The sequence below is a fragment of the Rosa rugosa genome, chromosome 2 (genome assembly GCF_958449725.1).
Source record: "Rosa rugosa chromosome 2, drRosRugo1.1, whole genome shotgun sequence".
NCBI lineage: Eukaryota > Viridiplantae > Streptophyta > Magnoliopsida > Rosales > Rosaceae > Rosa > Rosa rugosa.
The window spans coordinates 63,803,041-63,820,157 of record NC_084821.1 but is presented as its reverse complement, the minus strand read 5'-3'; the positions used below and the strand labels follow the sequence as shown (position 1 = coordinate 63,820,157).

At 40.0% G+C, this 17,117-nt stretch overlaps 1 protein-coding gene across 2 annotated transcripts; it reads right to left on the bottom strand.

Moving 5' to 3' along the window:
* Window positions 1–2,662: 2,662 nt before the first annotated feature.
* On the bottom strand, window positions 2,663–5,923 carry LOC133732992 (alkaline ceramidase TOD1-like). Of its 2 annotated transcripts, none has more exons than XM_062160590.1 (4): window positions 5,686–5,923; window positions 5,396–5,584; window positions 4,736–5,283; window positions 2,663–4,590 (listed from the first exon to the last, which is right to left on the bottom strand). In XM_062160590.1, exons 2-4 carry the CDS (start codon window positions 5,523–5,525, stop codon window positions 4,540–4,542), a joined length of 729 nt encoding a protein of 242 aa, XP_062016574.1. In that variant the 5' UTR covers window positions 5,526–5,584; window positions 5,686–5,923; the 3' UTR covers window positions 2,663–4,539. The 2 variants fall into 2 exon arrangements, with proteins under 2 accessions (XP_062016574.1, XP_062016575.1); XM_062160591.1 differs by having other exon boundaries at window positions 2,663–4,284.
* Between the last annotated feature and the right edge of the window lie 11,194 nt (window positions 5,924–17,117).

Here is a 17,117-nt window from a genome sequence, read left to right as displayed (position 1 = left end):
TATGAAAATTACACTAGTGTACATGAGACGTGGGATAAAAACTCCATCATAATTGATGATGTAGTCACGCATTTCGTTGCGCATGAGTTTGTTGAGTCCGATGATATCGAACCACGCTCCGTTGATGAATGAATGCCAACGTAGAGAGATTTGGCCTAAATGGAAAGATGCGATCCAGGTTAAGATGGATTCTCTAACGAAGAGGAAGGTTTTCTGAGCTAGTGATGCCAACACCTCTTGACATAAAACCTATTGACTAATGGGTCTTCGTTAGAAAGCGTAGTGAGAAAAAGAGATGGTAATCTCGCCTTATAGCGCAAGGCTTCTCATAAAACGCCCTGGAATCGACTACGATGAGACATATTCTCTCGTAATGGATGTCATTGCACTCCACTACCTTGTCAGTTTGGTAGTTTCCGAATTACTGAACATGCAGCTTACAAATGTGGTCACTACGTATCTCTATGGGGATCTAGATACGGAATATACATGAAGGTTCATGGTGAACTTCATTTACCCAAGTCAAGTGGCTCTAGACCACAGGGCGCGTTTTACAAAGAGGTTGAAACGCTCACTAAGATGACTACTTGATTGGGAAGGGATATGCCCACGCGTTTCCATAACAAGTTTAGGATTCTATCGCGGTTCATGTTGGACATGATCTTCATTAGAAGCCCTTAAAGAGTTAAGGGAAACCGCTGAACATCTGAAATCCGAGTTTGAGATGAAGGATTTTGGGAGAACACGATTATGCCTCGGTTTGGAACTTGAGCATCGTGTTGATAGATGCTTTGGCGCTTTGACAAGGTCAAACCTCCAAGTACCCCCATGATCGTCCGTAGTCTTGATCCTGAAAAGGATTTTCTTCGTTCAAAGGATGATGACGAAGATGCGCTAGGGGCAGAAATGCCCTAGTTAAGTACAATATGCGCATTATTGTACTTAACTCCATGCACAAGACCGGACATCTCATATATTGTGAACTTGTTAGCTAGATATAGCTCTGCGCCAACGCGACGTCATTGGATTGGTGTAAAAGATATCTTTCGATACTTGAGATGTACGATTGATATGGGCTTGTTCTATCCCTACAGAGAGATGATGGATTCGGACCCATCACACACTAGGAACGCCGCCAACACTGGCCTGCGTCCCCTCTCCCCATCCCAAAACGAAGTTAGTGTTTTGGAAGGTTTTGCTGATGCTGGGTATCTCTCTGACCCACACAAAGGTCATTCCCAAACTGGTTAAGTGTTCACCATGGGTAAAGACTGCGATATCTTGGAGGTCTACAGAATAGACCCTAGTCGCTATATCTTCGAACAATGCAGAGATCATTGCTATTCACGAAGAGATTCGTGAATGTATATGGATTGGATCCATAATTACGCATGTTCGAACAATTGTGGTTTGAAGTCTACCATAGATGAGCCTACAAGCATTTAGGATAATGCAGCTTGTTTTGAACAAATGAAGCAAGGCTACATCAAAGCGACAACACCAAGCTTAATCAGCAACAACAGACTCTCCTCAAGATCAAAATGAACTAGGTTCGATCTGAGGACAGTGTGGCAGACTTGCTCACTAAGTCATTGCCTAAATTCCACTTTCGAGAAACATGTTGGTAGCATCGTTTACGGAAGTTATCCGAACTCCCATGACCGTAGTCATCAGGGGGAGATGCAGACATCAGGGGGAGATGTCTACATGTATGGTCTCGAAACGTGAAGGGTGTGTTGTGCTCTTTTTCCCCTTCGACCGAGGTTATTTTTGTCCCACTGGGTTTTTGTTACTCGGCAAGGTTTTTAATGAGGCAACGAGAGAAGCACCACGTTTGGACGACACAAGGGGGAGTGTTCAAGGAAATCCCAATTATGTGTCTGGCCCAAACTCTAGGTTACTTGACCTAGTGGTAATAGGATTAAATTAGAAGGATCTAGATTCCTATTCAATGTATGATTACTTTCCTTGTACGATTGAGATTCTATGCATTGTAATCATCTATATAAAGAGGCCCCTATTATCAATAAGAATACACAGCAAATTCCTCTCAATTTCAGTTTCTCTACAACAATTCACATATTTTCGGGTGAAAGTTGACAATTTTTGGAGATCAGCCACACTCGTCATGCTATCTATTTTTTTGGATATGAAATTCAAGTCCAAGTACAACAGCTTTTTCTTCTCAACTTTTCTTCCACATTTGCCCATAAAACCACTCACTATATCACTTCCCATAATCCCATTCCTTCTCTCTCGGCACCACACCTACTATGGTTCTTGCTGGACTTATTATTGCCATTAAAACCACTTCATCGTCGTCAAGTTCATCCTCATCATCATCCACAGAAGGAGACTCTTATTTTATTCCATCTCCGGATCCTTCGTAACCTCGTGGGTACTAGGAATTGGGAGGTCCGGTTGGGGACTTGCTGGGTTTTAGTTACGTTGATGCTTGTGCTTTCATGGCAAAGTTGTCTTCCTAAATTCTTCTAGAGATAGATCAAAATTAAAGCCCACTAGTAGTGATCTGACGCAGACGGATTTGATAAATAGGTTTACCAGCAATAAACCTAGCAAAAGAGTTCTGGAGTCCACCAGAGATAAAAGAGAGTAATCTCAATTTATTGATTAAAAGTTGAAAGATCCGTTCTGCAGCCGCTTGCGGCTGCATAAATAAGAGAAAAGTACCCTAGGGCGACTAACAACGAAACCCTAAAGCCCATGGATAAAAACGACTACAACAAAAAATAACTAGGAAAACCAAAAACGGGTAAAATAGAAAAATGCAGTTTTGAGGCCCTAAACGACCCCGAAAGCCCGAAAAATGCTACAGCTCATGACAAAGCCATGAGTCTTGTTTCTGGCGCGATTCCCTTTCCGGAAAGGTAAGGTGCGTCCCAATCAGACACCGAACTGCTGTTTCCTGTCTACTAGTCACTTTTCGTTTTCCTCCTTTAGCACGATCTAACTGTTCCTCAAATTGGGCTGTCATCCGCTCTGCATCATGATCCCTGTATTGTTGTCTTTGGTTTGATGGACAATTATGCCAGAGATATCGACTACTGAAGATTGAGACCAGCAAATGAGAATTACCTCACACAGATTTACTTAAACAATAGAAAAACTCAGAAGACAGTAGCAGCAATAGCAAGAAAATCAGAAAGCAGGGTGTTTAATTATCAGTGATGTTTAGTCAGTGATGGAGTTCCATAGGTCAGTGCCGGTGGGTTCTTGTAAGGGATTATTCAATAGATTGGGTTTGATGTTGGCTGCGTTCTCTCACAATTGAACTCTTTGTGGGGATCAATCTGAGAACAGGTCTAAAACAAACAGGGACCGAAGACAAACTTGTAGAGCTGTATTTTCTTATATTGCTTGACAAACAGTGATGGAGTTCCATAGGTCAGTGCCGGTGGGTTCTTGTAAGGGATTATTCAATAGATTGGGTTTGATGTTGGCTGCGTTCTCTCACAATTGAACTCTTTGTGGGGATCAATCTGAGAACAGGTCTAAAACAAACAGGGACCGAAGACAAACTTGTAGAGCTGTATTTTCTTATATTGCTTGACAAAGAGATTACAGTTCGATGCTTTACCATGTACATAGAGAATAAATCCCTTGCGTATGATCATGTGTAACACATTTTATCTTTTCCGGTACATATTCACATGTAAGGAAATCCCATAATACAAAGACGAAAGTTTGATACCTTACTTCAGCACGCCTCAAAATATTCCTCATATTTTCAGTCCTCGTCTCATTTCAGACTATGATCGATCAATAATACTCGTATCCTTAACCCTTCAATTTCTAGCTAGAACCCTAAGTCCTCAGTCGTGAGCACAAACTGGTATGATGGACTCTGCACTTTGTCTCCATCGTGGTGCTCTACACATTCCTTCCACCACTAGCCGTGCAGCCGGATTAGCAAGGCCTTATTCCAGTTTCAGACCTTCTTCTCTTTCACTTTTTTCAAAGGCTTCCACATACCGCACCCTATCGCGACACACCTTCAGCAGTCCTGTGATATGTGCACTTAACATGCCCTCGCCACCTTCGCCAAACTACGACAAAGACAATGGTAAAAAAATTGTGATAGTGGTGGGGGTGCTTCTGTAGTTTTGGCTTGTGTCCTTGGAGTCATCAACAATAACTTCAATTTCAGTCCCACAGCCATGGCTGCCCGAAGGGATCGAAGTATTTCTCCCACACATGAAGAAAGCGCAGTGGGACCAGTCGTGACTAGGCCGAAAGACGTGTTAGATTCAATGCATCTAATTCCTGAAAATAATTTTGATGAAACCGATACAAACAGAAGAAAATTACCACATTTCATCTCTCACAAGAAATATAATATGCCTCCTTGAAAGAAAGAAAAAAGATCCCATTTTCTTAGAAAACCGGCAAACTCAGTGTTACTACTACCTACTATCTTTGATTTCTCAGGCTTGAACTTTATCTCCTTACTCAGAAAAGAGCTTACTCTCAAATACTAAAACCAAAGCAAGCATCCGGATCATATATAGCAATCTTCTATCAACACAAGAAGTTGGCTTTGAGAAACGTTTGATAGATATCAAGTTGCTCCTAGACAGAGAACACCAAAATGTGGTTGGCACCCAAATCTATAAATTAAAGACCACACATATTCGGGCGCCAAAAGTAGTTCTGCGGTAGAATTTAAGCAAGATTCACACAACCCCATAAAATGTAAATTTTACTCTTAAATTACCTGAGGGATAAGGAAGCTTATCAGGAGTCCAGGGGAGCAACAAGTCTCCATTTGCCTCTTCAATCCATCAACGTCCCACCATTTCTTCCACCTCACCGTCGCCATTGCTTCTTCCATAGTATGAACATAGTAAGGATGCTTTGAAATCGCCATATCGGGGTTCTCATTCACAGCAAGTGTATGAATCAAAAGTAATGGATCAACCATCAGCTGCATTTTCGCATCCACCCAAATGATGAATTTGGCGTTTGGGAAAAGTCTATGAACTAAATACTTTGGTATCACACCATTCATTGCCGGATTCTCATACAATCCCTTGCTCAAACCCTTGACAACCCTCCATGCACCAATCTTGTAGTTTTCAGATTTTTCTGGAATCAAATGATGCTGGTAAAATCTTTTGAGGGTTATCTCATCTATAAACATAAAGAAACATACATTCTCAAGGGTTTTCGATCCAATCCCCTTGGGTTGTCGAATTTTATCATTATCATTGAAGATAGCCGAGACTACTACAAGTCCTCTACACTCTTCCATGACAGTTCTATCTGTATTACACATAAACAACAGTCTTAGTCCTAAATTGAGCTTAATCTAAAAGGGACAATAAAAAGATTGAGACTTTATCACAGAGCTTGCTTGGGTACCAATTAAACTAACCAGAATCACTAACTGGAAATTTCTTCAGGAACCCACAAAGCATTTCAGTGCTCTCATTGTAATGAACAAAATAGGAAATCCTATTTTGGGTACTGAAATTCCCTCCAAAAGTCTCAGACTTTCCCTGCATAAATTATTAAGAAGAATTCTTGCACAAATTTTGGATCTCCTTCAGGACCTTCCAATTATCTGACCACAAAAACCAAAACCATTTACCAAAATCCACAGATAAAATGACCAAATTCCAAAAATGAAGAGAAACTGAGCTAGAAAAAAATAATGGACGGTACCTGAGAAATGGACAGGGGAAGAGCTAGATCTACGTTGGGTTGGGATTGCATACTTGTGCTCTCCATAATTGGGAGGGTAGGAGAAGAGAGGGGACTGAATTGGGTCGAAAGGTGAAGATCTGAAGAGGCATTTGGTTTGGGAGAGAGAGGTGTAGAGAGCTAGAAACAGAGAGGTGAAGAGGCAGAGCAGAGAGAAACAGACCAGCTTTGATTGAAAGAGCAGAGGAGTGGACACTACTTTCCCCATGACACATTTCTTAAGGATGCTCGCCTTTGATTTTATACTCTTCCTTTTCTTTATTCCATTCACAATGTTACACATTTTAACTGTTTTCTAATTGCCTAAATTGCCCTCTTTATTTGTAAATGGAAAAAATTAGGCTCACTTTTGCTTATCAAATTGCAGATTTTTTTTTTTTTTTTTGAAAATGGGCTGGTACGGTTGCCCTCAAGTCTTGATTAATAAAGAGAACATCCTAAAATAATACCAAGACTCTCTACAAAATTTATATATTGTAACATACACCAATTAGCAAAGAGTGCACAAATGACGGTGACATACCGAAAAGATAACTCTATCACGAAGAAACATAATTACGAATAGCACAGCTTCCCCCCCCCCCCCTCTGAAAATGAGTGGTGAATTCAATATGATTTTCAACAATGAGGTCACATCTTAAGAGAAATGTCAATTAAATTATTTATTTTGAAACTGTGTTCAAAGTCGTGAATTTAAGAATATATGATGATGTAGCAAGTGCTACATTGATCATGTTTTTTTGGGTATTGAAGTAGTTATTAAAAGGGTAAAAAAAAAAAAACAATGGTAAAAAGTCTCCTCGAATCATGCATGAATTAATGAGGTATTTTAAACATATAAAACAGGTAGATCCTCCTCGAATCATGGATGAATTAATTAGTGGAGAATCCTGGTATTATTTCAGGATGTTCTCTTTATACTTATTGAAATCTGGGATTCAGGCTCTATGTCCCCCCTTATATTCTGCAGTTTCATTAATCAAGGCTTGAGGACAACCACACCAAACCCCCTCTCAAAAAAAAAAAAAAAAGAGGTGTTTTGAACATATAAAAAAGGTAGGTTCTCTATTATTTTGGAAGTTCTCTTAGTCAGCAAGAGTTAATTAGTAAACAATTTAATACAAGTTTGATCCATGAAATACAGGAATAGAAAGAAGAAGCTGGTGGATCTATTTCTCTTTGCGGTCTTTCTTACCTTTCTGGTGAAATCAATAGCAGAGTTCGTGATCACCATTAACTAGGATAACCAGTTAACCACATATGCAGGAACGACAGAGCTAGCTAGTTAGGTCAGAAAGGTCCAAGAATATAATACATTGTGCATACATAAAACTCATGTGATCTTGGACTTTTTCTTCTCTTTTGGTTGATGAAAAATTTCTTGATGGTTGCAATGACCAAAATATCGAATATCGAGGAAATATCGATTGTTTGAAAAATGAAAATTTCGGTGGAAATATTGAGAAAATATCGATATTGGTAAATATTCGAGAAAAATGATGAAATTTTAGGGAAAAACATGGAATTTTTGAAACTTTAGGAGATGTTTATTTCATCAATTATCTACTATATTTCAAATTAAAATGTTGAACCAACATTACGACATAATGAGTTATAATAATTTAATGTGAATACTAGTATATTGAGTCACTAACAGTAGTTCTAATAATGGAGCGACCTCGGCTTACGAAACCTAGGTTTCGTGTTGCTGGCGGCGGTGAAGCTTATTCCCCAAACCAGGCAAGGCTGCGGCGCGCTCTCGGGTGCGACGACGGTGTGACGGCGGTGCGAATTTGGTCTGGATCGTGTCTGATTCGGCGGTGGTGGGTTAGTTCCCGGGTTACTCCAACCGGGTTCTGTGGGTTGGTGTAGATCGAGATCTGCAGTCGATCGTGCTGGAGTTTTCGGTGTAAGGCACGGCGCAGGTTTTGTCGGATTTAGCAGCTGCGAAGACAGGTCGGAGTACCAGATTCCAACGTGGTTGCAGGGAATCGGATTCTCTCCGGCTGGGTCTGACTACTGGCTTGGAGTGCGTGGCAGAGAGGCAGCGGACCCAGGTCTTGGTTGCTTTCAGCCGGATCTGATGCTGCTGTGGAATGGCCGGCCACCTGAGGGGGAGAAGGCGGCAGCGGAAGCTTGGCAACTGGAGGCGATGGTGGCTGATGTGTCTGCTCGGGTATGGACTTGGGCTTTTGGACTTGGGCCTAAACTTGGGCTGATGGGCTCTTCTCCATATGCTCAAATTTGGGCTTGGTTTTTTGGGCCTGGGTTCGAGCTCAAGCTTGGGCTGGTTGAGTTTGTTGCAATTGCTTCGGTTAAGAAGAGCAAGACCAACCTGTTGCCGAGGTTGTTGGCTCCCGAAGAGGTCAAGGCGGGTGTTGGCTCCAACCCTAAGGGGAAGGAGCTAGCATTTTTCTAGGTCTCTACTATTAGACATCTGGTTACAAGCCTTCTAAAGTTGGAGTAATCTCTATGAGCTTTTTTCTAAGATGTTTCTAGTTGTATTTGTACCACAATTGAGTGTTGGCAGATTAGACTAGATGAATGATTTTTCCTTAGAATAGCGAGGTTGTTCTTGCTTGCTTAGGCTTGCTATCCAGCGAGCGTCCCTTTAGACTTTAATGAGTTTAGTATTGGCTTAGATAGGTTCTCCGGATTCACCGGATTCTTATGTAAGTGCATGTTAGACTCTGGCCTGTTTTTATGGCTTTGATATCTAATAACATCAAATCCTTTCAAAAAGTAGTTCTAATAATATGATTTAATAGTACTTATTATTATAGATAATTATTGTCTGAATAAAGTCTCTATTATAACAGAGGAATTTACTAAAAGTAGTAAAATCAATATTAAGTATTAACATATCTAATTTTATATTAAAAATGTTGGAGTGAAAAATGAAGTTGCGGAAGATGAATTGTGTCATGAGTTTAATGAAAATAATTTTCTATTTTATTTATAGATATAAAATTTTTGAAAGGTTTAGATTAAAAATGGTTGTTAAATTTTATAATTTGTAAGTTGTTTTTAGATTAAAAAAAAGGATAATTTATCAAAACCGGACATATATATTTGGGCTAAATACAAATTACTACCTTGTGGTTTAGGTCCAAAATCAATTCAGTCCCTGAACTTCTAATTTCATCAAAAACACCCCTGCACTTTCAATTTTGATCTAATAGGTCCAATTTGTTAGTTTTCCGACAATTGAGTTATTTAACTTATTAATGTGGATCATATATGGCCTATGTTTTATGATGTGGTGTCAAGGTGGTCTGCATTGTCAATTTAGGAGTGAGTCCTACTATTAAAAATAAATAGTTTTTTCAACAAATAATCCAACTATTTGAAAGAATATTAACGAATTGGACCTATTAGATCAAAATTGAAAGTGTAGAGGTGTTTTTGATGAAATTAGAAGTCCAAGGACTGAATTGATTTTGGACCTAAACCATAGGGTACTAACTAGTATTTAGCCCTATATAATTTGTAGTGGTAAGTATGCCAATTCCTACAATTGCCGGAGTGGTTGAGCCATTTGCAGTGGTTGTTTAAGAAACAACCAAGATGTCACGCCCCGGATTTTGAATGATAAATTCAAATCCGAAACCTGAATAATTACAATTACAAAAAAACCAAATCTCGAAACTTCGAGTTCATTATTACAATTCACTCTCACAATATATTATAAAGCTCAAATGAGCATAACACACCTCACAACTTACAATTGTTGTAAAACTCTAACAATTGCTCTAACCGCACGATCACCGTCCTGGTTCTCCTGTCCTGTAGGATTACCCGCTACACAATTTGAATAGTGTACCGGGAGTTGCAACAACACAAAACCCGGTAAGCTTTTTACAGCCAGTATGAGTAAACAAGAAAGAACTGTTGATTTATTAGATTTCAAGACTACCACAAACCCACGTTACTTTCTCACTCTCATATATATATATAGACACTTATGAGTTACTCTCAATTTAGCTCATAAGATCACTCACTCTCATATATATATGTAGACACTTATGAGTTACTCTCAATTTAGCTCATAAGATCCCTCACTCTCATATATATATATAGACACTTATGAGTTACTCTCAAATTCGCTCATAAGATTTCCCAACATTTGGTAGACAGACTCATATATATATATAGACCCTTATGAGTTACTCTCAATTTCCCTCATAAGGTTACCATATATATATTGACACTTATGAGTTACTCTCAATTTCACTCATAAGGTCACTCCACATTTGGCAGACAGACTAGAGCTCTAACTGAACGTAACCACTCGTCCGGCCACAGACGTGATTACGATTTAATACTATTAATAACCACCAGCCCGGTACGAGAGCGTGATTCACTAATAGATGCCATGGTCACCTCGTGACCTAGTGATCTCCACAGATCACAACAATTTATTGTTCCTCAACAATAAAACTCAACACCTCTCACAATATATTGTTTCTCAACAATAAACTCAATACCTCTCACAATATATTGTTTCTCAACAATAAACTCAACACAACTCCAACAATACATATTATTTCACGTAATAATATATATACAGACATTCACACAGGAATGTCTAATACACCAACAATAGTTCATATGATTGCAAAATAAAGCAATTAAATATATTGGGTTCGTAATATGAACCACGTGAGGTTTACTCACCTCGATAATCCCGCTGCGTCTTCAATTCAGCTCAAAATACGATCCACAATCGTCCACCAACTCAAACCGTCAATCACCTAGTCCAATAATGATCTTGACTTAGCCAACAACTCAAATATGTAATTAAACGACGATCCAACGCTCAGATTCAAATTAAACGATGATCCAACGGTCGGATCTGAATTTAATGATGATCCAACGGTCGGATCCTCACGGATCGCCTTTAGGATCATCCTCCAAAATTATCACGAAGATCCAACGGTCAGATCTTCCTGAATCGCCTTTACTAACATCTCCACAAAATTATATGAAAATCCGACGGTCAGATTCTCACGAATCGCCTTCCGAATCACTATTTCTCAATTATACGAAGATCCAACGGTCGGATCTTCGCCTGTGACCTCACAAGGTCACCGGGACAGTCATACGATCAACATATCCAAAATTGAAGCAAAACCGATGGTCAGATCTTCACTGATCGTAAACCGAAGATAAACGTAAAAACGTTAAATAGTAACGTCAAAACGTAAATCCACTATTTATCAACTTTTTCTAACATGACCATGTTATATATCAAAACGCTCGTATGGATGCATAGATCATCGCCTAGATAATGAAAACTCGAAATATGGTCTGATGCGCCGCCACAAGCGGTGGTCAGTGGGCGGTCAACGCGGCGGTCAACGCCGGTCAACCACCTCAGATGGCAAAGTGACCAACTACAAACTGGTTCAAAATGAAAGGGTGGTCGACTTTCATACCTGGAGCTAAGCCTGGTTCGGCCTAGATCGTCCTAGATCAAGCGTTGAAGTTGGATTAATCTCGTGCGTCTGATCAGATTCCAGATTGAATCAGGGACGTCGAAATCTTCAACTCGTGATCTTTCACTCCACACTCCAAATCGTCAAGCAAGGCCTATATGGGGATGATCAGGGGGAGGAGGAGATCACGAAAATGGGAACGATCGGCCCATGCAACGCCGGAAAAATGGAATTCCGGTCGGGTCGGATTCCTCTTGGCTGGCTTCTTCGATCTCCATCTGGGGGCAGCGGCGGGGCAAGGCGACACCGGAGGGAGGCCGGGCTTGGAGCGGCGATCACCATGGTGTCCGGGTCGTGGCCGGAGGACGCCGGAGGAGGAAGGAAAATCCGGGTCGGGTCGGCTAAGACCCGTTGGGTCTGACGGTCGAAAGAAGAGAGAGAACGGAGAGAGCTGGGGGACTGTTCAGCAAAAATGAAAATGTTTCGTCCTTAAATGAAAAATCAGATATTTTTCCTATTTATAGAAAATTCCCAATTTTCAAATATTCATAACTTAATCATACGAACTCCGAATATTGCGTTCTACATGTCCACGAACTCGTATCGACGAGCTCTACAACTTTCATGAAGGAAGTTTTCCCAAATTTTGAACGTATAAAAAGTCAACTTTGTTGACCCCCTAAAAACGTTCGTTTTCGAAAATAAAACCGTTCGAACTAATTCCACAACTTCTCCAAGCTTCGTACTCGCTCCTACTATCGTGAAATCATTTCTAAAAATCCACGGAATTTAATTTGGATTTTCCAGGGTATTACAGTCTACCCTCCTTAAAGAAATTTCGTCCCGAAATTTGAGCGTAAGTCAATTCCTCTCGATTAAGGTTGACCTAACCATCGAATCTCCATCTTTCCCAAAGCTGTAGTAATCTACAAAGCCTCAACCCTTGTATAAAAATACATTCCTATAGCCACTAAATCCTTTCATCACAAACGTAAACGCACAACACAACTGTTCAACATCAATCCACATCAATTACACAAAATCATCACATGGATCATCTCATAGATCCTCACATAGATCTTCACATAGATCATCACATAGATCTTCACATAGATCATCACTCTGTACTGGCATACAAGCACAGTAAACACTCTCACAAAGTGTTTCGCTACTCAATTAGCATCACGGTAAATCTCCATAGTAAAACTTAAGATGCATCACTCAAAACAAATCATCCCCAAAAGCACGCCAATAAATTATGTCATCCAATGATGATGACTTGGGCTTGCTCAATCCTTGGGTTAAGCACTAGGGCTGGCCAATTGGGCCTGAAGAAATCGGACCATCCACATTTCGAACCGGCCCAAACCACTTTGGGTTTAACATTTGGGCCTACTATTCGGGCCGAACAATTGGGCTTACCATTTGGGCCTACCATTTGGGCCTACCATTCGGGCTTACTATTTGGGCTTACTATTTGGGCTTACTATTTGGGCTTACCAATCGGCCCACCAACTTCCAGCTCGGCTACGGTATGAAATTGTACATACCGTATATACGTATGCATACCGTACAGATCGTATATACGTATGCATACCGTACAACTGTATATTCGTATGCATACCGTACAGACCGTATATACGTATGTATACCGTACATACCGTATATACGTCGTATATCAAGCATATACGAGATCCAAAAATACTTGTAAGAGGTAAGGTTCGAACTCCCGACCTCAAACACGAAGGTTTTGCTCCCAACCACTGAAGCAAGAGCTGCCTTCATTAATATATGCTCACGTGTTATATTTATTATGTCATAAGCGACATAAATAAAATAACGGGGGAGGCAAGGTTCGAAACCTTAACCTGCTGCACAAGGGCTTTGCCCACCAACCACTGGAGCACAAGCTGTGCTTAATATAATGTGTACAAATGTTTTACTTATTATGTCATAAGCGAACATAATAAAAATAAACGAGAGGCAAGGTTCGAACCTCTGACCTCTTGTACATGAGCCTTGCTCTTCAACCACTAGAGCACCAGCTGCTCTCGTTACTATCCATGCAACTTCTTTTATTTATTCTATCATAAGCGATAGAATAACAACAAACTGTCGGTACACTCCACGTGCCACGACACGTCTCTTCCGTGATTTACGGAAAGCAAATCACTTTCGGCTAAAGCTGTCTGCCACAGCGTCTCGAGGTTCGGCCTGTCCCCTTACACGCTCAACACGCGCCAACAGCTTTTCCGGGTTTCGGGGCGACTTTAATCCAACGCGTGGATTCAAATTCTGAGATCGTTCATCCAACGGTGGAGATCTGCTCACCTTGTTCTATAAATAGGTGCATTCTGGAGAAAAACTGTTCACTCCAAAAGAAAAGAAATTTTTCTTCCGAGCTCAAGTCTTTCTCTCTCAACTCTTCAGCCTTTCTCTTCTCAAATCCTTTCTTCATCAATTTCAATCCTTCTCTTCTGATCTTCTCTCCCATCTAGTTGATTCAATCCCATCTTTCCTCTGAACTTTCAGATCTTCAATATTTTCCTCCAAATCTTCAATCCTTCTTTCTCAGATCTTTTCTTCCATTTGAAGATTCGATCTCATCTTTCCTCTGAGAATCTCAGATCTCCAATCACCAGTTCAACAACTCCAATCCTTCTAACAAAATCTCCCTCAAACACTAAACCATGTATTCCTCGATTTCCACATCCTCTCACCCCATGACCCAAGAGCCACGAACTCTGCAACTAATGGAGCTCCAAACCCCGCAACAAATGGAACCACAACAACAGCAACCAACAGAGGAGGGAGGAAACACCCAAGCAGCTGGAAGTAGTGCCAACATGGATTTCTGGCGAAGCCGTACCAGGTGGATTCCTACTCCAGAACAAATAAGAATCCTCAAGGATCTTTACTATGTCAAGGGATTTAAGTGCCCAACTACAGAGCAGATTCACGAGATCTGTCTCCAGCTGAACCAGTATGGGTATGTTGAGGGTAAGAACATTTACTTTTGGTTCCAGAACGTCAGGGCTCGAGAGAAGCAGATGAATAGGTGTAATCAGGCTGCTCCAGTGCCCATGAGAACTAGTTCTCTTGGTACTGGTAGATCCATTGATCTCAATTTTGGGTCCACTGGTTCTACTGGTGCTGGTGGATCCATCGACATCAATTTTGGGCCAGCTGGTGGATCCATTGACATCAATTTTGGGTCCACTAGTTCTACTGATGATGGTAGATCCATTGATCTCAACTTTGGTTCCACCTATTCTACTGGTAATGAAGGATTTATTTACTTAAATTTTGTTTCGTATTCTTCCTCACACTTCAACACTAATACCAGTACAACTCTTTTGGCACAACAGGAGGACAAACATCCCTGCAACAACGAGGAGGAGATCACCAGGAGGTTCAAACTCTTCCTCTGTTCCCCGTGCACGGCGAGGACGTCTTTGGTAACCTGAAGGCTACTTCCGAGGAAGGTAGCGCTTTTGGTTACTATTTTGGTGGCTCAGGCGGTTACCACAGTGGCTCAAACGTTTCTCTTGAGCTCAGCCTAAATCCATCCGGAGCTGCTGACTAGGCTTAGTATAGCATAGTCCTCGTTTTTTTTTTTTTTTTTTTTTTTGTAATATAAAATCAATAAGATGGTGTGCATGTTTTCTTTTCTTTTTGTTTAACCAACAACAACACCAAGGATCGAACCTTGGTCACCCAATACTATTTTCAAAACCATAAACAACTCTACTGCACACATCTTTCATAATGATGCAATAAAAACAATCACTCAAAAAGAATCCAACAATCAAATAAGTCGCATCGAGGTCTAGCTAGTATCCTCTGAGTCAAACCAAACACAAACAATTTCGTCGTTAGAATTAGGGTTTAATAAAGCTAAACACATCCTGAGTTAGCTAGGAAAAACCCACATCCTTAGAGTTACCCATACAAATCTTATAAAATCTCAACCATTTCCTCTATTAATTGCTCCATTAAACTTACCACAATTCATACCCTATGAATTTACGATTTAGAAACCGAATCAAACTCCATATCACATAGTAATTCACTTGAACCACTATGGATATACCTAACAAAGTCACTAAAATCAATATCCGAAATTGCGTTTTACTATATCACCTAAGATCAATCACCAAAGGCACACACTCTCATCCAACATCCTTCACAAGAACTGATTCTAACTTTCCCAATTAATTACACCAAAATCAACTCCATTTCAAAACTTTAAGTGTCCCGCCTACTTAAACTTAAAACACAAACAACCTCAAATTCACTTCAGTCCAACTCCATACTACGATCCAAAACTTAAGAAAACTAGTTCACAAAATCAATTTCCTTCACTTAAATAAAACTATGTCCACAAGTCATAGTCAGGTCAACAGACCAAGGTGTCCAAATGGAGAATTTCCAATCCAGTTGTCTTTGTGAAACGCAAAATATCAATCAAAAATGATGCTCGCAACATCAACCACGTATATAAAACACGTTCCTCGAACTCGATTCAATTTTAGAATCACTAAAATTACTACTAGTCCCACTTCAATAACCCTTATGATTATAGGTACTTGTAGATAACTTAAATATATAGTCGTTCGTCTCAATCACTCAAACACAAGATCAAACTCCGTTCTCGCACCTCAAACTCTGCTCAACAACTTACAAACACATGGAAGAATTAACCACAATAATTCCTTCCCTAACCGCAACACTACTCACAACTCCACATGAGTCAAGAATCTATTCAAAAACATTAGTATATCCAACTTAAAAAGGCAAAATTACTATCGATTAATACTCGTATCCACATTACAGACGAGCATAGGTCCACACCATGCCTTCAACCAAACACTTCAACAATCAAAAGAACCTCATTTCCATAAAACAATCCTCGTTGACTTAACAGAGTTGAATCAAGAGGTTTCTATTCCTCAAGGATTGTAACTCGCGGCCACTGAACTTATTCCAATACGAACCTACAAGACAACTGTAAGGTTCTAAGTACAACCCCTTCGAATCTCCATCACCTAAGGAGTATAGTATGCTTGGCTAATACATGTATAACACCTAAAACACAGTATAAGTCAAATACAAATTCATATTAACCAAGTCAATACTATAGGGAAGGTATTCACGTTCCTAAAACGACCTAGCGGCCTAAACAACTCCCAACACTCACGCATACCCAATGACTTAGCCAATACCGATGAGCACACGATGGGGATCCGCTGCAGACGGGCCATCACTCGGAAGGTATTGACACATCACCAAATATGCACCTTACGCTCTGATACCAAACTGTCACGCCCCGGATTTTGAATGATAAATTCAAATCCGAAACCTGAATAATTACAATTACAAAAAAACCAAATCTCGAAACTTCGAGTTCATTATTACAATTCACTCTCACAATATATTATAAAGCTCAAATGAGCATAACACACCTCACAACTTACAATTGTTGTAAAACTCTAACAATTGCTCTAACCGCACGATCACCGTCCTGGTTCTCCTGTCCTGTAGGATTACCCGCTACACAATTTGAATAGTGTACCGGGAGTTGCAACAACACAAAACCCGGTAAGCTTTTTACAGCCAGTATGAGTAAACAAGAAAGAACTGTTGATTTATTAGATTTCAAGACTACCACAAACCCACGTTACTTTCTCACTCTCATATATATATATAGACACTTATGAGTTACTCTCAATTTAGCTCATAAGATCACTCACTCTCATATATATATGTAGACACTTATGAGTTACTCTCAATTTAGCTCATAAGATCCCTCACTCTCATATATATATATAGACACTTATGAGTTACTCTCAAATTCGCTCATAAGATTTCCCAACATTTGGTAGACAGACTCATATATATATATAGACCCTTATGAGTTACTCTCAATTTCCCTCATAAGGTTACCATATATAT